This window comes from Eurosta solidaginis, chromosome 2 (genome assembly GCF_040869045.1).
Source record: "Eurosta solidaginis isolate ZX-2024a chromosome 2, ASM4086904v1, whole genome shotgun sequence".
Lineage (NCBI taxonomy): Eukaryota > Metazoa > Arthropoda > Insecta > Diptera > Tephritidae > Eurosta > Eurosta solidaginis.
In genome coordinates this window covers 4,065,179-4,085,153 of record NC_090320.1, presented here as the reverse complement: position 1 = coordinate 4,085,153, position 19,975 = coordinate 4,065,179, and the positions used below count along the sequence as shown (strand labels likewise).

Here is a 19,975-nt window from a genome sequence, read left to right as displayed (position 1 = left end):
CGTCTTTGCCACTACTTAACATACAACAATATTTTTTATTTTTTATTTGCTTGCTACTTCATATTGAAATATGCTCTGTTTACACATTCGTGCGACTGATTGAATGAATGAATATGTTTTTTTTGTACTTTTTGTAGTAGTAGTTTTTGCTGTTGTTGCATTAACAAAACTTACCCATTCGGACATTTCGTGCGTATCAGCATTTCGATGATGATAATTTAATATTAAAATCGTTGACACAACGGATGAAGCTACCATAAACATTATGCAATTGAAATATGTACCTGTTGGTTGGTTGGGCGTGTAAGTTTTATTTTTGATTTTTTTTTCATTGTTTTTTGGTTTTTGGAGATGATGATACAGTTTTTTGGAAATTTGTTTGAACAGTTTTTATTTGTTTCAGTGATTTGGCAAATGCGAAATATAAGTTTGATATTTTTTTAAATGAATTTATATTTTTAAATTTAAGAAGAGAATTCCAAAGAAATAAAAAAAAAAATTGTGAAATTTTTTTTGTGAATATTATTTCATTTTGTATGAAATGTGCATTTTAAAATAAAGCACATTTCCAGTTAAGACATTTTTAGAATTAAAATTTCATTTGTAGTTACGTTAACGGTGTATCATGTATTTATCGATATTGTTATGAAGCAAAAGTGACATAAGAGTGACATTCATTAGTTTTGGTTGTGATTGTGAATTTGGGGTGGTGGGTGGGTCACGATTCGGTTTAGTTAGCGAGAAAATGCAATAGAAAGAAGAGCAAAGAAAAAGTATATACAAAAAGTTAACATTAGTAGAGCAAAAGATTCATATTTTGTTTATCTATTTATATGTGTTTTTGTTTTTATTTATTGTCTTTAACTTATGCACATAATTTTTGATAACAGCTTCAGTTAAAAAGTGTGTGATATATGATTTTATAACTTTTTTTTAAATCAAATTTATAAACCAATTATAAAACCTGTAATAACTAAAAAAATAAGTTTTTATTAAAACTTTTTGTTAAGTTGAATAAGTAGACACTTATTTTTTTAAATGCTGAAAAATGTACCATATGTTAGAAGTAAAAAACTGCAGTATATATATTGCAATAAACTTTTAATAAATTATGCTTAAATATTCGTATAAAAGGTATATTTAGAAGGGACTTGAATTTAAAAACATGAATTTTTTTTAGACACAGTGTATTATTATTATTTTTAAGTTTATTAGTTGGCTATTTAGAATTTAATAATAAAATTGAAAATTTTTTATATTTAGATTCGACAAATGAAATCCGTTTAGTGCACTTTTTTCAGAATTAAATGGAGAAATGCCGAAGAGAGTCTCAGAAGATTTCTCGAACCTGTTGTCTGCTTGTAGCGATCCTGCAGAAAACGAAGCTAACTTGAAGTTAAAATATGCAATATATTATTTGATTTTTTTTGAATTTCAATTCCATGGTCGGGTGATTAATATTTGCTTATTAAAAAATTGCATACCCTTGGGCAGACCATTTTGCCCATGTATGTGAAGGAGTGGCTTAATTGCTTGCGCATACGCATATATGCCTGTCTTCGCCAGGGAAGTAGAGAGTAACATAGTCCTCTCACAGTACAGAGCAGTATTAAGATTTTTGTTGCCGTTGATCGATATAACCGAACAGAAGAGTGAGCACTAGGCATGAGCCTGAGATGTAGTAAAAACAGTTTTTTTTTTTTTAACTGGAAGGAGGAAGAACTTAGGAATGTAAATGCAGTATTCGCTGAAAAAAAGAACTTGCTTTCAAGGGGCAAACAAGTTGCAGTCTCAGTACCGTGAGAAAAACCAAAAAGAGGTAACTCTGTGACCTCGATAATTTCCGAGAAGATGAATGAAGTAGCGAAGCAGTACTAATTGACTGAGTCAATTCCTTTGGGCTGTGGAGATCAGTAGAAATGGAGATTATTAGCTTCGTCATCGCGATGGTTGAGCACAAGCCGAGTTAGCCGCTTTTATCCTTCCATTCAGCGAGGTATTACATTTAAGCATGCAGCAATACCGCCCCTTGAGGTAGCTATATAGAGTTGATGCTCACCTCCAAACTGTGGGCAGGAGTGCACAATTTGTAATGGTCTATCCACCAGCCGCAGATCCCCAAAGGCCAAAATATTGATTCCAACGGTGTTGAAGTCAGAGATACTTCCCCCCTTCTCCTGTACCATAACCCTAGAAAACCACCGCAGAATTTGAAGGTGCTTCGTATCTCGGCGTTAGGCGTAGCACTACATCCTCCAAGCACACGAGTAGGCTTGCCGACCTCTGAAAAATGACAAAATAGCGCCGCCGACATTTAATTGCGTCTCTTAGAGAAGTCCCATTGTCACAGCCATAATACAGTCGAAGCGGCCGAGGTCAAGACAATCTCAAAAGCCTGAAATGAAGGGCTAAGCACGCAGAATGATTTACTACGCGAAAACGGAGGCCAAGGATTACGGCATTGAAACAATTATGTGCTACCTAATTACTGTACATAGGACTTCGCGGTAGTGACCATCGGGCGAAAAGGAGCAAGCACTTGTCCTGGCGTTCTGATAGTTGGCGCATGATGCAGGAAAAACAAATACAAAGGTAAATTAAATAAAATGTTGTAGAAAATTTTTTGTGAAGACGTAGAATACTCTATCTAAACTGTGAGCTTAAGAAAAGCCCTATCCAGGATAATATAGTCTAGGGAGTAATGAAAAAGGAGGAGGAAATTGGTAAGGGTTAGCAAATTGACTCTTTGGCAACAATTTTGAAAATGATGATGAAGATAGTACTTTGATTCCCTGATCGTTTGTGACAATCACGAAAATCGAGTAGACGGTAACATTTTTTCGAGGTATAAATCGCGGAGTCCATTTTAAACATTTCACAGCCGCGCTATAAATGTCGGAAAGACCGAACGTGTTTTATACAAACCAATGTTCTTAAAAAATTACTAGATTTTTATTTGGAAGCTCCTTATTTTTATGTGTTGTTATATGTCATGATATAAGGGCAGTGCGCTTCCTTCCTTCATGGATGAGCCAGGCTCGTATCTTCGTTTCGCGAGCTGTACCAAAAACATACTTTTATTGAAACATTTTCTTTGGTGCTTTTTCATGTTCGATATAACTTGCCCGATGTTAGACCGCGCTCTTCGGTATGGAAGCAAGCATACATATCATAGCAGTACTATGGGCGTTGTAGGCGAACATAGCGGGGTGTAGCTTATGTGATGAATTTAGTAAAGTTACTTGCGCCCAATATTTGCCCTAAAGCTTAACCAAGGCTAAACTTCATATTTGGATTATTGGCGTAAATTGTGATGGTTAAAGAACTAAATAACGCAAGTCTGAGCAAAGCCGAAAATTTGAATTGTACACATAGACGTAATACATATTCCAGATACTGTCGAATCTAAATAATTCCAATATCATTCAATGACCTTAATATAAAAAGCTATTTGCTTTTTGTTTTGTTTATTTTTCAAAACATAATTATTTAAAAAGATTTAGTTTAAATATAATTAAAATTTACTTAAATTTTTAGAGTTTATAATTTAAGGGTACACACTGATAAGCAACAATTGCAAATTTAAATATTTATAAAAAACGTGCAAAAAGTTAAAAAATGTGCTGTTTTGAGATGAAAAAATTTTAAAACAAAAAAATGTATGTAAAAATGTTCTATATTTATATATATATTTGTGTATATATTTATTAATTTCAAGAATAACGCAAACAAATAAATTTGTTGTATGATTTTAACATTAGAAAAAAATTATATATTGATTATTTTCTGCTACTGGAGGATTGAAATTAATCTAACTGCATATATATGTACGTAATATGTTTTTTTTTTTTGGTTTAAAATTTGTGTTTTTTTTCTAATGAAATGAAAGTGCATATTAATTAACTGTATTTGAGTTTAAATAAAAAGCGCATAACTTTGTATTTTTAAGTTTATTTTTCTTATTTTGTTATTGTTTTAATATTCAACAGCTTTATTGTGTGGCGCGTGTCAAGCTTAACACTTTTTTATTAAATGTGTTTTTATTTATTTATTTTTTTAATTTTTTGATAGGCGTTTAGCTTGAAACGGTCACACAAAATGTAAATAATTCAAAGCTGTTGACTGTTTTATTTGCAACAAGTTTTTTTTTTGTTTTTTAACGTGTCAAAGTTTCAATATTATAAAATCATCGTTTTTTTTAATGTGTTTTTTTTTTTTTTTTGTGGTTTGAAATGCTTGATAAGGCAGGATTATGTATATAATTAAAGCTTTACGCAGATCACTGCATAGAGCTCAATTGGTAACACAGCAAAACACGAAAAGGATACAACGACAAAGCTACAGCGATAAACGCATATATATAGAGATACATACATACATATAGTTAACTTTAACAAATTCTTTTTTTATTTAGTTGGCATGTTTTTAAAGAGTAAATTGTATGTTTGTGTGTTGTATGAATGATAATGCGTTCATGTGTAAAATTTGTATAGCGAAAAAAAGAGACGGATGTACTATGCAAATTTTAATTTTGTTGTTTTTTTTTGAATTTTGCAGTTGCATAAAAAGGAAAAAAATGGTGAAAATGTATTAAAGTTAAAAAATTTGTTGATTTTGTGACTGAAACTAACTTTTTTTATATGTTTGTTATGCTGCAAATTTGGGTGTGGAATTTTTTAAATTAATACAGTGTGCTTTTTTTTTTGTTTGAAGAAAAATGAAATACTGTTCAAATTGTTTATTTTATTCATTTCTGTGTTTATGTTGTTTGAGTTTCAATTGTTGAAACAAGTTTTTTTTTATTTCCACAACTAAATTAGTTACATACATTCGTTTTACAGCAATTGAACACAGAAGAACACACACAAAGAACGCACATCAATATATTGGAAAATAATTTTCGCTTACCTAAAAGTGGCACTGCGTCGGATGTGGCCGGCATTGTTTCGGCTACCATGTTGAGGAAGACAGTGAGCGAGAGTAGAATAGTTACACCTGAAAAAAAAAATTCAATGCTAATTAATTGCGGCGATGAATTGATAAATGATGAGTAAGAAAATATTTGCAAAAAGAAAAAGGAAAATGTTTAACTAATTTTGTATTGCATGTCTTAACACGAACGAAAGCTGGGGTAACGATATTTATTGACTATTAAAATTGCCACTAATCATAGACTCTGAAGGAGCCCTAGAGATTAATTGTGTCACAAACATTGGCGCTTTCAGGTTGAACCTGTCTAACAGATATTGTTGTTGTTAAGTTAAAATTCTTGTTGAAAAATGAGTTCGTATGGTTCCTTCACTTACAGCCGGGCTATATCGGAAAAAAGGCTATACAATTTCGTGTATATCTAAAGCAAGGATACCAACACAATGGCTCTAAAAGCCCTCTAAGGGCCACAACAAATTAAATATGCGTCCAATAGCAAATATTTATAATGTAATCGATTTTGAAGAAATTCTTAGTTTCAGCGATTTTTGCTTCCAATGCAGGAAGAACTCAATTAAGTTTTTACAGTTCAATATCATGTTTTAAATTGACTTAACCAAATTATGTTGTTACGATAATAGTCAAACGAGTTTTATTTCTGTCCCTTTTGTTTCAAATAGAAATAATTTGGTGCAGCTGCTTCCAACTATGGTGGATTACAACAAATTGATATACATTTGCACAATTGATCTATATCTAGAAATTGCAGCCTTCATTTTTTATTTCTATATACTAGCCTTTGAGACAAATTTTATTCATATCTCCTAAATGTATTTGATTTAATCTCCTCAGTTTATGCTAATTTTTTCCTTCAAAGCTCAATTTTGTGCACCCTTCAAAGCAGCGACATTTTTTTTGCATAAGAAAATAAGAGACAAATCCATGCCAAGTTTAATTTACTATTTAACTTTTCTTTTACAATATTTGCACCACAGCAGGAGAAGTGCAAGTGTTTGCAGTAAAAGTGCATAATGTTGCCAGCAGAGTTTGCAGTTGCTTGGTTAGATGCTGGAAATGTATATTCTTATAAAGAAAGAATATGTAATCAATGAAATGTGATAGTATGGTTACCTTGCAAGATATTTGCACTTCATTTAAACAATTGTGGTTTGCAGGCAGATAACATTGGGTAAATACTTGTATACAGTGACTTCAATTTTTGAATAATTTTAAAGTGATAAGATTAGCAGCTATTAAATATAAAAACATTTTTAGAATAATTTATGTATATTGCCAACAAATGCATTTTCTATTTCGTTCTATTTCAAACTGAGCTTGGAGTCTTACTCTGTTTTTATGCTCAGCGTACTTTGCACACAGAGTATATTAACTTTGATTGGATAACGGTTGGTTGTACAGGTATAAAGGAATCGGGATAGATATAGACTTCCATATATAAAAATCATCAGTATCGAAAAAAAATTTGATTGAGCCATGTCCGTCCGTCCGTCCGTCTCCCGTTAACACGATAACTTGAGTAAATATTGAAATATCTTCACCAAATTTGGTACACAAGCTTACCTGGACCCAGAATAGATTGGTATTGAAAATGGGAGAAATCGGATGATAACCACGTCCACTTTTTACATATATAACATTTTGGAAAAGACATAAAACCTGATTATTTAGTAAATAATACACCTAGAATGTTGAAATTTGACATGTGGACTGATATTGAGACTCTTGATAAAAATCTGAAAAATTTGTTTAAAATGGGCGTGGCACCACCCACTTGTGATAAAATCAATTTTACAAATATTATTAATCATAAATCAAAAATCGTTAAACCTATCGTATCAAAATTCGGCAGAGAGGTTGCCTTTACTATAAGGAATGCTTGGAAGAAAAATTAACGAAATCGGTTAAGGACCACGCCCACTTTTATATAAAAGATTTTCAAAAGGGTCGTGGACAAAAAAAATAAGCCATATCTTTGCAAAAAAGAGCTTCATATCAATGGCATTTCATTTCCCAAGTGTATTTATAACAATAAATAGGAAAAACTTCATATTTTTAAAAATGGGCGTGGCACTACCCTTTTTATGACTAAGTAATCTATGTTTCGGGAGCCATAACTCGAAGAAAAATTAACGGATCGTAATAAAATTGGGTACACAAATTTCCCTATAGCAGCAAAAATTTCTAGAAAAAATGGACGAGATCGGTTAAAGATCACGCCCACTTTTGCATAAAATTTTTTTAAAAGGGTCGTAGACGAAAATAAAAAGCTATATCTTAGCGAAAAAGAGCTTTGTATCAATAGAATTTTACTTTCTAAATTGAATTATAACATTAAATTGGAAAACATAAAATTTTTGAAAATGGGTGTGGCACCGTCCCTTTTATGACAAAGCCGTTTTCTATGTTTCGGGAGCCATAACTCGAACAAAAATTAACGGATCGTAATGAAATTGTGTACACATATTTTCCTTATAGCAGAAAATATTTCTAGTAAAAATGGGCGGGATCGGTTAAAGACCACGACAACTCAGATATAAAACAAATTTAAAAGGGTCGTAGACTAGAATAATAAGCTGTAACTTAGCAAAACATAATTCTAAATCAATGATATTTCATTTATCAAGTTTTATTGTACGAGGAAATGGGGAGACATTTTTCTTAAACGGGTGGTGCCACGTGTTATGTAGAAAAGTAATCTGAAATGAAATGTGCAATTAAAGCTTACGCTGAGTATATAATGTTCGGTTATACCCGAACTTAGACACCTTTACTTGTTCAATATAAAAAAGAACGCGAATTGAAAGCTTGCATATAAGCAGATCTTATTCACAACGCTATACAAAGGAAGGACAGAAATTTTTTTTGTCATCTTATGAGAGAAGCGTAAGAGTTTTGCTTTGACAGAGCTTAAGCTTAGTGTTATATACTTAAAACGAATGGTGATCAAAATTTAAACTGTGGCTATGTTTGAAAGAGTAATAACATCAATGTGGTAGTGGTTTAGTTGTTGATTAACTAGCAACGATGCAAAACGCAAGCGCGTGTACGTTAACACTCAAAAAAAAAAGTTCGTAAGTATGCCTTAAAATATTTATTTGTTGCTTAAATCTAACAAAAATTTAAAACAACATATATTGCTTACATTAAAAAGTTAAAACATGCTGTGCATGAGCAATAGCTTGGATAATATTTTTTTTTTTTTGAAATGCGCAAATAAACAATAGCCTCTTTCGATGTTGCTAATCTGTTTATTTGGAGACTAATAAATGAGAGAAAATTAAAAATATGTGTGAAGTGAACGCGAATATTCATTTCAATTCTTCTTCAAATACACTGAGCTACGTGTGATCTGACGGTAACTAATTTGTGATTCAACTGATAGATCTAAAACAATTGCATTGTAGTTTGAGTCAGTGTATACAAAGCCGCCTGTATATATGCAAAAATTTATTCGGTTTAGTCCTGGCCACTGAACATGACTACCTTTATCATATCTTACCCTAACTTATATTTAACAATTTTATTCAAAACTCAATCTTTAGTTACATATGCGCATCTTCTCATGCCGCACACACACAAACATACACACACACAAACATATCTCTTACTCAAACAATTTCTAACACATTGCATGTGGGTAATTCATCATTTGTCCTCGGAGAGGAGTAATTTTAAATGAGTGACAATGTTTGCACATCAACCGCTCGCTCTTCTCTTTCTTTTACAATATATTTTCCTTGATAAGAACTAACAGTCATATAAACTCGCCAGCATGTCACACACATACACAGTACATACACACCACTTTATATTCACTCTTCAAATATATTTTAATATAAAAGCGCCTAAGCTTTTTGCAGTTGGCCAGCTGAGTTTCCGGCCTTGGACTACCCTTTTACCTGCATACAACTAAAGTAACATGCATATGCTTTTACAGTTGACTTCCTCAGCATTGTGTGGGTGCATATTTTTACTAATTTTGTAAGTATGTGTGCGCGTGTGTATATAGCACATTTTAATTCAATCATAGTTGGTCAAAGGCTGTGGCATACCATTTGTTTTTACTAGCCCTTGGGACATTTTGTCTTCAATTCAACTTTGCTTTTTAGTTTTGCTTCCTCTTTTCATGTTACTTTTGTTTTTGTAATTTCATTGATGTTTGCTGCCACCATCCAATTGGGAAAAGTGAAATTTGCACAGAGAGTGAGTATGACTTAGCATAAAATATATGGATAAGCAGTAGCGTCTGTAACAACCACAGAATCTCCTTTACTCTTCTAGTCGTTCTGAATTTTGTATTAATTTAATGAACATAATTTAATTTAGCCATAGCCTTTGGCACGATTGCATTTCTCGATCATTCTTTTTTTAAGCAAATTTTAATTTTTATTTGCTTTTTAGTTCGTCTAAGTTTTAATTCAACTTACTGGAGCTCGATAGCTTTACAATTTTTGTAGATGCTGTGAGTATTTCATAGTTTTTTCAAATCTTCTTTAGTGCTAATTTTATATCTGATTATACATACATATATTTGCTTTGATACCACATATTTGTGCATTTGTTTAGTTTGTCTGATTATGGTTAAACATGACGAGTTGTTATTGTCTGGTTTGCTTTACCTTTCGCGTTTCCGTCATTGCATTTGCTATTTTTACTTTTGTAACAGTACTAGCGACAGGATGCAAACTGGATAATTTTCACAATCCATTGTATGTACTAATTTCCTATGTTTTTGTTGCACTTTGCTGCTGTAGCGCTTTTGGCGTCGTGTTTCTCTTTTTGTGCACTTCTTTGTGGTTGTTGTGTTTTTCTAATTGCACATTGTTGACTTACTAATTAATGCCAACACTGTTTTTTGTGTCTTTGTTGCTGGTTTTTGTTTTGATTTCTTGTTTCTGCGTGTGTATCGAGATTTTGTTTACTAAATTTTCGAGTGTCTAATGTATGTTGCTGTTTTTTTCGCGCAACCTTAGCCTGACCCATTTTATATTCAACTAGAATTGCCACAGCATTTTAAGCTACTTTTTGGTTGTGTTGCTTTTGTAATAGATAAATTACAAGCTTAAAGTAAAATATGTGATTTTTCCACAATATAGGTGCACAAGGGGGTTTTCATAAATCAAATTTCCAGTCTAACCCCTTCAAACTGTAATATTGAGGTCAAAAACACCACATATATATTTTGTCCCCGATCAGCGACGTTTAAGGGGTGTCGCAAAGGGTTCTAAGTTAAAATTTCTCTATGGCGACTAAAAAAATTAAATTAAAATATTTGTTGGCTAATACCCAAAGTCGTAAAAAATGTATGTAGCTGGTATATTTAAATGTTTGGTCCTGTGTAGAAACGTCTCAGGCTTGTTCTACAGGGATCCTGGCTCAGATTGCAATACAAAGGCTCAATAAATTAATATATGAACTTAAATCCCTGTGTAACACCACTTAACCATTTCCACTCGGAACCAAAGTATACACTTGATATTGCCAACTATAGTATTATCGATTTTGTTATATAAAAAAATTAGATTTTTCAGTCACCATGGAGAAATCTTAACTTTGACACCAGTGCGACACACTCCCAGAAAAAAATGTACAAGTGATATTTTTGATCTTGTTATTACCTTATGAAGAGGTGAAATTAGAAAAAAATCGTATATTTATAAGGATTATCCTATTATACATACAAGTTTAAGAGTGTTAAAACGAAGCTCTCCTTTACTGGTGCGCTACATATTCTAATAAATTTGATGATATCTCTATTTATTAACATCAGCTCCTTTCAGTAAAGGACTTCCTGCATATTAAACACTTCAATTTCGTACTCCGTAACTCATTCACAGCGTTTTAAAATTAGACTGAGCGCCTCACCTCGTCCATTACTTATGTATATTGCCTGATAGTGTGAAAGCTCTATTACCTGGTTGCTGGTTGTTCCTAGTACGTTCTTCTGTATTTTTCTTAGATATTATAACTTCTCTGAAGTGTCTCATATTTATCTTTTACTCATTGCAAATACCTTTTTTTTCCTTATTCCAGCATCTAACATTTTCGCTTTCCCTTTAAATTCAATTTAATTACCAAATTAGAATTAACATTAATTTCAACTGACAGCTAAAGTACCAAAGCCAAAAATTCCATAAATAAAAAAATTGCAAACCAAAGCCTTTGCGAATCAGCAATTAGTGGTAGTGGTAGTGCACTGATGTGGAAATTAGGCTTTGTAAACCGGATTATATTAAGAGGTGAACAGCTTTTGCCTACTTGCAGGCGTAAAGGCAGCAATAAATTATGATTAAAGACCAATCCTTGAAAACTTTTTTTTTTCAGTTAGAAATTGCCGTAGCACAAAGTTCATACCTAAAACTACCTATATATATACATACATATATGCGTATATACGTATATACGTGCTTACCTCTTAATAAGTAACAGCCCTTCAGAGTTAAAAACACTCAAAGTTAGTCTAAAAGTTTAATAAAATTCCGCTGCATATGCTTTTTAAGTATGTACTTCAATTTAATTTAAAACTTTTTAAGGTAAGCCAATGTTAATGCGCTTCAATGAGCTCATCAATAAAACAATATGAACAAAAAGCACAATAGACGCGTACTCACTTATACAAGTAGCATGCTGGATGAGCAATTATATAGAAAATAAATTTTATGTGAAGCACATAAATATTAATTAAAAAAAGAGCAGATCAGGTAGGAAAAAACATAAACATAAAAATCATTTTTTTTTTTGTGCAAACAGTTTTAAGCCTAGCGATGAGAATATGCTCGAAAAAACGCGAACAACTGTCTGCCTTCTTATGCGCCCATGCAATTTTTATTTTTTACAAATCCTGTTCTCGCTGATTAGTGGAGGTATTAATAAATATAGTATACAGTTCGGTTGTTATTGAGTAGGGAAGCTTGGTGATACCCATAGCTTGAAAATTTCAAACTTTTTAGTTAGCTCTCTTTTCACCTAGGTGAGCGATATGTAAACTAGAATTTGTACTTCGATGCGCTAAAATATTCATTTTATTTCAAGTGTACATTGCATGCTGGTTAGCTTTTCGCCTGTACTACTAATATTTAATTTTACCAACTTGAAACTTAAATTAAACCACATTAATTTCATTTTACTTGAGCATAACATAAATGCTTGTCCGAATACGTCGAGATGTACACAGAAGTACACTGAAAAAATGTTCGTACTTTAGAATTTTAAAATAATTTTTTATACATGTATATTTTTATTTTTACTTCTAGCTCAGAAACGGCTTAAGCGTTTTGAATAAAATTTACTAGCATTAGACTTCAGTCAGAAGTTCTATTACTTAGTATGCCTATTCTAGGTTGCAATCTATTGAAACTTTTATAAGACGAGAGTTATTTCGCAGCACAGCTTGAACTGGCCGGCCACCGTTTTTAATTTGATTTTTAAAATTTATAATATATGTATTAAGTGCAGTGAAGTGTTCTTTATTTACAACACTACTACGCTAGTAGTACTTCGTAAATAAATTACTCGCATACTTCACTCACAACGTTTAAAATCAAACTGATTGACCAACACTTGGACTGCGCAGCTTTTATGCTCAAAGTTTGTTTCGTTCACCTATTTCTCCCCAATAGTTATTTATTTATCTCTCGTTTCGGCGCGCTAAAGCAACTAGACAATCAAGCAGGAATGCCGTTGTAGCCAAATTGTACCCAATTATATTTCTGGGTAGTGAAACTTAGTGGCATCCCTTTTATTTTGTCAATAAAAACTAAAGTAGAAGTTAATAATAGGTAACAAATTTTTTTTCTAAATTATTTGCTACTGTCTGATATAATTTATATTTGTGGCTGCCGCGTGGTTGTGTTCAGTAGACGCCGTTACATGTAATTAATTCTATCGGGGTAACCGATTTATCCGTATTATAAATTTTTGTCTATATCGCATAGCTGTTTTGAGACAAAGTTCATGTCGAGCTAACGTCTTTTAAATGAATTGAAAAAATTGTATAAACTTTATGGACTATCTATAACAAACAATTCACGCGTGAATCAGTGAAAAAATTAAAGTCTACTTTACGTTTGGATGTGGATAGTCCCCAGAAAAAGCTATCACGACCACATAATTTGTTCTAGTTTGCTTTGAATAATGCCTTTTTAATTCACCGTGTACTACGGTGTTCGTCGGTACCGAGTAGCATAAATAAAGGCGCTTTACCAAATGTTGCCCAACATAAACACATTTACCACTACAAGTTCATGTCCGTATAAGTCGTTTTTTCTTCCTGCTATCGTTGCCAACTTGTATGTAACTTTTGCCACATAAACTATTTACAAAATGCTTTTAAATACCGTACTATGCGGTATTCATTCACACACACATACTGGTTGTATGCACTGGTGTACGTATATATTTCTATATACTTTCTATGCATCTGGTTATTGTCGAGAATTTTCTCAACTTGGTGGAGTTTATTTTTCTTGCAAATAGTTACATTGCAATGTGGGTAAGATTTTGCGATAGCATTAGCTAACATGGTACTAGTGAATGAAGGCAAGTTAAAAGAAGCAGTTAAAATGCATTTGGAAAAAACAACAATTCATGTCTGAATAATTTGTATGAAAATTTTTCCCACTTTGTGCGAATGAGTATATCCGATATACAGAAACCTTTGACTTCGACGAAAGTCAATATTTTTGCTCAGGGCAGTGCAAAGCGAGATAATCCACCTGACTGAGGTTGAGTCAGCAGTAAATATAATAACCACTAATTCAAATACACTCTGTATCACAAAGCAAACTTGTTTAAAGCTCTCAAAAACGCATATGAACACATTCACATTTCTGACTTGCATAATAAGTTCGCTAAATACTTCAATGTAAAGTTAGCTTTGTTTTAGCGAAGATACTTAAGACATCCACTGAAAGTTTTGCTAATTCTTCTTCTTCTACTTCTACTTAGTTTGGATTGAATGATGTACTAACTACGCTTAAATTTTAAAATAACTAGGAAGCGAAGCTTATGGTGATAACAACTTGACTACTTAAGTACCGTCACTGTTGAAGATGATTAAAAATGTGGAAATATGGTTTTTATTTGTGCAGTCGAAATTATCAAACTAGACACAGTAGCAGACAAACAGGATGTATAAATACTGGAATAAAAAGTGGAATTTCGGAGCTGCGATATGAGAGATACTCTCATCTGCTAGTACTCCTATAACTTTTGAATGAATGAATTTATCGAAAAATTAATGATAATATTTTATGTAGAAATTTTAGTTTCCTTTAAGAATATTTATGTCTAGTGTTTGTAAATTAATATTTTCAAATTTCAAGTCCCATACAATTTAACATATTGTAACGAATTTACTGCAAATCCTCTTATTTGCCCTTTTGCTAAGTTCGATCACTAAACTGTTGAATAAATAACTCCAATATTTAATAATGCAAAATGGCCTTTATTAAAGTATTTCACAATAAATAACTCTACTATTTTCAAATAATACTGCTATTGCACGCTAGATATCGTCTTAATCGAAACTGCTTGTAGCGCCTCTACCGCTGGTGCTTTTATACTCTGTGATTTCCTCGTGACATTTTCTAGGCGCTTCCAGAATTTACTTAGTTACCGCCATATAATTATAACTACAGATGCACGTATATAGCTTCTCATATGCGTTTATTTGTGAGCGACACTTCCACAATTACAATTGCATACTTTCGGGAGCATCTCAGATAAGATATATGCATGTGTTTGTGCACTGTTTCTTGTACGTACATATGTGTAGCCATAATTTATTGATTCGTTTGTGTAGATACATAATGATTGATTTATGGATGTGCATGCAAGTCACTGTTTAGCATCGGCTTAGAGATGGCAGTACCCCTTAGTGTTGCTAATATTCGTAACAATATTTTAAAATAAATAAAAAAATTTATCATTCATTAGAGCCTTTAAACTAGAAAGTTAGGGCGCCCAAAAAATAGCTTCTTAGTAAATAACGGTGACCCTAATGTGTGTATTGTATGCTGAAATCTGTACCCTCAGTGCAAATCCATTACTGCTGCCTCTAATGATTTACAATGGGGGCCTTCAGTGAACATAATTTGTGTATATCTAATTTTCCTACTGATGTTAGTGAATTATGCAAAATGAATTATTTAACCAACTACATATTTTGGCAATCTGCATTGCTTTCAAGCAATATTCTACATCATATTACAAAAAATTTTGAGTTTATGACTTGAAGCTGAATTTGCAATATTCGGCAGCTTCTTATAATTTCTATGAATATACAAATATATTCTTAAGCTAACTAATTCATTTATATTTATATATGTGAACTAGGAAAGTTTTTGAAGTAAAATGTACAGAAATACGGATACCGAACAATTATGCACTAAATTACAATTTGTACTCTTTCAAGAATTTCAAAAATTTTCAAGTGCAAGAATATGCGAGAAATAAAGTAAAAGGCTTTAAATCAAGTAATAAAATCTACTAAAAGATACAATCAGTTTGCTCTTAGTTTGTTCTCATACGATTTGGTTTTTTTTATAATTTCAACCAAGTTGTCATAAATAAATCAAACACATGAAAACAAAAGCTGCTTTATTACCTATTTAATTTTATTGTATGCTAATTATTGCCATTTGATACTAATTGTAACTCAATTAGTTCATAATGTAAGCAAAAATTAATTCGTTACTTGAAAAAGTTCTTCCAAATAGTATATAAGCATGTACAAATATATTTATGTATTTACAATGAAGTAGCATTAATATTGTTACGAATATTAGCAACACTAAGGGGTACTGTCATCCCTAAGCCGATGCTAAACAGTGATATCATGCACATCCATAAATCAATCATTATGTATCTACATAAATGAATCAATAATTATGTCTACACATATGTACGTACACGCAGCGGAGAAGAAACGCACAAACACATGCATATATCTTATCTGAGGTGCTCACAAGAGAGGGCAATTATTTGTGCAAGTATTACTCACGCGCATATGAGAAGCTATAAACGTAGTTGTGGCTGGTGATTTTGTAGCTGATAACTAACTAGTGAGTTCTGGAATGGAAAAGCCTGGAAGTATGCAACGAGAGATCAAAAAGTATAAAAGGCCGCGATAGTAGATGCGCGAGAGTTAGTTTCATTTAAGCTATCAATCAGTTGAGTTAAGCAAGCTAACAGTAAGCGAAATATAAGTGTTATTTTGAAGTACTTTAATAAAGGCCATTTTTGCATTATTGAAGATTGGAGTTATTTATTCAACAGTTTAGTGATTCGAACTTAGCAGAAGGTTGCAAATAAGAGGATTTGCAGTAAATTCGTTACAATATATTGCAACCTTTATATATAAAGATGAACGTTGTAAAAATGCATTGTGAAATAGTATTTATATTAAACGACAGATTAAAATTTTACGAGAAATGAATAGGCCCATAATTTTGAATTAAATCTAATTTAGTTCGTTTAGTAAATAAATAATAGAAGAAGCTGGAGTGCAGAACCATTTGTACCGTATAAGCCATTGAGGTTTTTAGCTCAGTGTGAAGTGTTTTATTGTAAAATATTTAATATAAAACTGACTCAATTAGAAGACAAACGCACTTTGAACTGCTAAATAGTATTGTGATGGATCGATACTTCACTATGCAGCTAGTAGTAAATGCTGGACAACAACAATAGCAAGGTAAGCAGTACACAGCAACAACCAGCGCATATTACTTATACATTTACACAAATATGCAAAGAAGCAACATTCAATATGAGATACAGAAACTAAAAATAAATATGCAACTATTCGAGAAGGCTTTTCGTGAAATGTCTTGACATTGGAAGAAAGAGACGAACGAGACAAACTGAGAGTATAAAAGCGGTGCAGTTCAAGTGACATTGTATCAATTTGATTTTTACACGCTGAAGATATAAGGTAATAATAAAAATCGTATTATATAGTCAGAACATTCACGTATTTATTCCATAGTTCTGTGATCGAAAAATAATAGAAGGAGCAGAATTATCGAGAATTCTTAAAATTCAAAACAGTGTAAATGCAATAAACTACTACACAATAAAAATAAGGGAGGATTAAAGTTAGGAACATTGTTCAACTCTTGTTCTCTCTTTTAAGCAACGTTTTCTGCACTAATATTTTCCGGAAAGAAGATAAAGAAGAAATTTTTCTCCGTAAGTGATATGTCCTAATAGGTTGAGACAGTGACCTACTTTATTCAAGATATTAACATTTAAAGAGCTATGTTGATTAATTCTACTTGGTATGCAAGAATCAAAAATTTTAGATTATAGAGTTCAGAAAAACTAGCTTAAGTATGAGGCTTAAGATTATGGATGAAGAAAGATACAAAGCAATCGATTTACTAATAATTTGCAAGCCATTGCAATACATGACCATTATTGAGGAACAATCGGTTAATCGAATTTGTATTGTTTACATACAATTTTGTAATTTGATTTAAAAACTAGCAGACCAGGCAGATGGACCCGAACTTTGGCTTGCAGCAAAATTGTATATTAAAATCCATATTTTCCTCGTCAGTGCTTAACTCGCTATCATACTCTTTATGATGAGCTTATGGACGCTTCCGATCCATCGCAGAGATAATTACTATAGCTAAAGTCCAAAGCAGTGGTGGTGCTAACAAATTGGATCGACTGCATTCCTAAGCTGCAGGCAAATGCCTCCGCAATGGGATAAATTTTATGGAACAGGGTGATCAGTGATTTTTTTTTTTTTTTCAAATATTACCCTAGCAAAAAACTATGTACCAAATTTCAATTAAACCGCACGAGGTACCTGAAAACTTGGCATAATAAAAATAATCGGTTCCTGATATTTTCCGTTAGAGACAGCAAAAGGGAAGTGAAAATAATTCCAGAACACCAGAAAGCAAATTGCGTGATACTAAAATAAACTCCATACATCCAATATTTTACTTACCCAACGATAGTTTCTCTCCCGAATCTGGTGGCAGCGTAAAACCCAAAAGCGCCATCGAGGCAATCAGCACACAAGGTATAATCAAATTAAAAAAATAATACAAAGTACGACGACGAATTATGATGGCGAATGTGATGTCGATATATGGTTCCGGACAGCAGTTATAGTAAATCTCATTACGTTTGCCAGGAACACCTGCGATACAAGTTGAACAAGGATAACAATGTTATTGAAGGTGAAATGACGAAGATTTGTAGTATTATTATAAAGGCAACAAATAGCAAGGAAACTTTCAATAATAGAGTTATGATAAATGTATTGAAAAGGTTGTTGTATAAACAAATAAGATATGCAAATTTAATTTCAGTGATTCAAGTTCACTTAGGCGTATAATGAGCGAATAACTTATGTAACGGTACTCAAATAGTAATTTAGGTATGTATAGTTAAAAGTAAGCTGAGTTTATGTGGAATATAAAAGCGATGAAGTGAAAAGTAATGAATGTAAAATAGCAGTAATGAATGCATTAGTAAAGCATGTGAAAAGCGTAGTGAATGTCAGCTAACAAGTGAATGAAGTGATGAATGACAAAAATGTTGTTTGCGTGTGTTTATTACATAACATATATGTGTTTGATTTGATTTGTTACAAGAAAAAGTCCTAATAGGTATTTGAGTTATTATTTTTGTTCAAATTTGCATGCCTGATATATTTTTTAAGAGAAAATAATTAATTCTTAAAACTTTATTAAAATGTTTGACTGATGTAAATTTGAATGCATTTTGAGTAAATGTATTGCTTTTACATTATTTAGTTAATCTTGCTCACTTTTAAGTATATGTGCGTTTGTTAATGTTGTCATGGATGTTTTTGAATTTTGTGATTATGATTTATTTGTTTCAGTTAATGCATGAATGCGTTGTTAAACTTTCGTGTATTTTTTTTTTTTTTTTTGAAATTGTTGTCAAGTAATTTGTGCATATATTTTAATATGTGTAAATAATTTAGTATTTGAATAATATAAGCTCATAAATTTTTATTATAGTTTTTTAATTTCACAAATGGTATTGCAAAAAATTTTTTTTTAATTCGGTACTTTTTATAACTGAATTTATTTACACAATTATTTGAAAAATAAAAAAGTTTTTAGCAGACAATAGATAAGTCGTAGAAAAATCTTGCCAATTTCTGAAATGAAGCTTATCATAAAATTTTATTTGAAATGCTTTGGAAATAGTCATCTGAATTTCTATTTAAAAAATATTTATAAAAAAATAAATACTAAATAAAAAGCGTCTGTATAAGGCTAGAATTTAAAATATTGAAACCTAACCAGAAATCTAGGATAAAATTCACTAATTTCCAAAAATCGTTTGCACAGTTTTCAAAAGCCCTTTAAGTTAAAACACAGGACCGACATCTCGACGAAGTTGAGCAAGGTTTTGCTTGATGCAAAATATTGCCAGAAAATTTCATAAAGAACTGTTTCCTAAATATAAGCTAGGACTATTAGATGCGTAGATTGATCGTGGAAGTAATTTTTTTATACAAATAATAAAAATATAAAAAAATATAAGACTAAAGTGAAAAGTGCAACATATGTGACCCGGTCTATGAAAAGGTGACTTATGACTCAAAAAAGAATTTGCGAGAGACAGCTGTTAACAGCTGTTTTTTTTTTAGTCATAAGCCACCTTTTCATAGGCCGGGTCACATATGGCTCTAAGGAAAACATATACTTGGCGCGATTTATCACTGAGGAGGTTCAGGCGGTGCTTCTCTTCCAACTTGCGTCGTGCTCCTTTTAACTTTCTCTAAAAATTGGTGGGACGGTACCTACATACTTTATGCAGACTCCAAACGGCATATGCACCGATTAAAAAGAAAAACGATTAGTAAGAAAAACAAAACATCCGTTTCCCTTCTCCCTCTAGCAGACGAGAATTTGTTGTTTTAACTCGAAAGAATTTTCATTTCGATTTTCCCTGAGCAATAACAGCATGTAAAATAATCGATTAATTATCTTGTGGAAGGCCGTCAAAAGCTTTCTTAAATTGCGCA

General features: G+C 32.0%; 2 protein-coding genes across 3 annotated transcripts in view; one reads left to right on the top strand and one right to left on the bottom strand.

The window, feature by feature from the left end:
• rk (rickets) overlaps window positions 1–19,975 on the top strand; it is a 667,150-nt gene that overhangs the window by 72,815 nt on the left and 574,360 nt on the right. The window lies entirely within an intron of this gene.
• The window catches only part of LOC137239138 (acetylcholine receptor subunit alpha-type acr-16-like), a 283,317-nt gene that overhangs the window by 19,855 nt on the left and 243,487 nt on the right, over window positions 1–19,975 (bottom strand). Inside the window, exons 9-11 of the mRNA XM_067764102.1 lie at window positions 17,915–18,109; window positions 4,909–4,995; window positions 175–284 (exon numbers count right to left, since the gene is read on the bottom strand). Of these exons, the coding sequence (XP_067620203.1) occupies window positions 175–284; window positions 4,909–4,995; window positions 17,915–18,109 (392 nt within the window). The remainder of the gene's footprint in view (window positions 1–174; window positions 285–4,908; window positions 4,996–17,914; window positions 18,110–19,975) is intronic.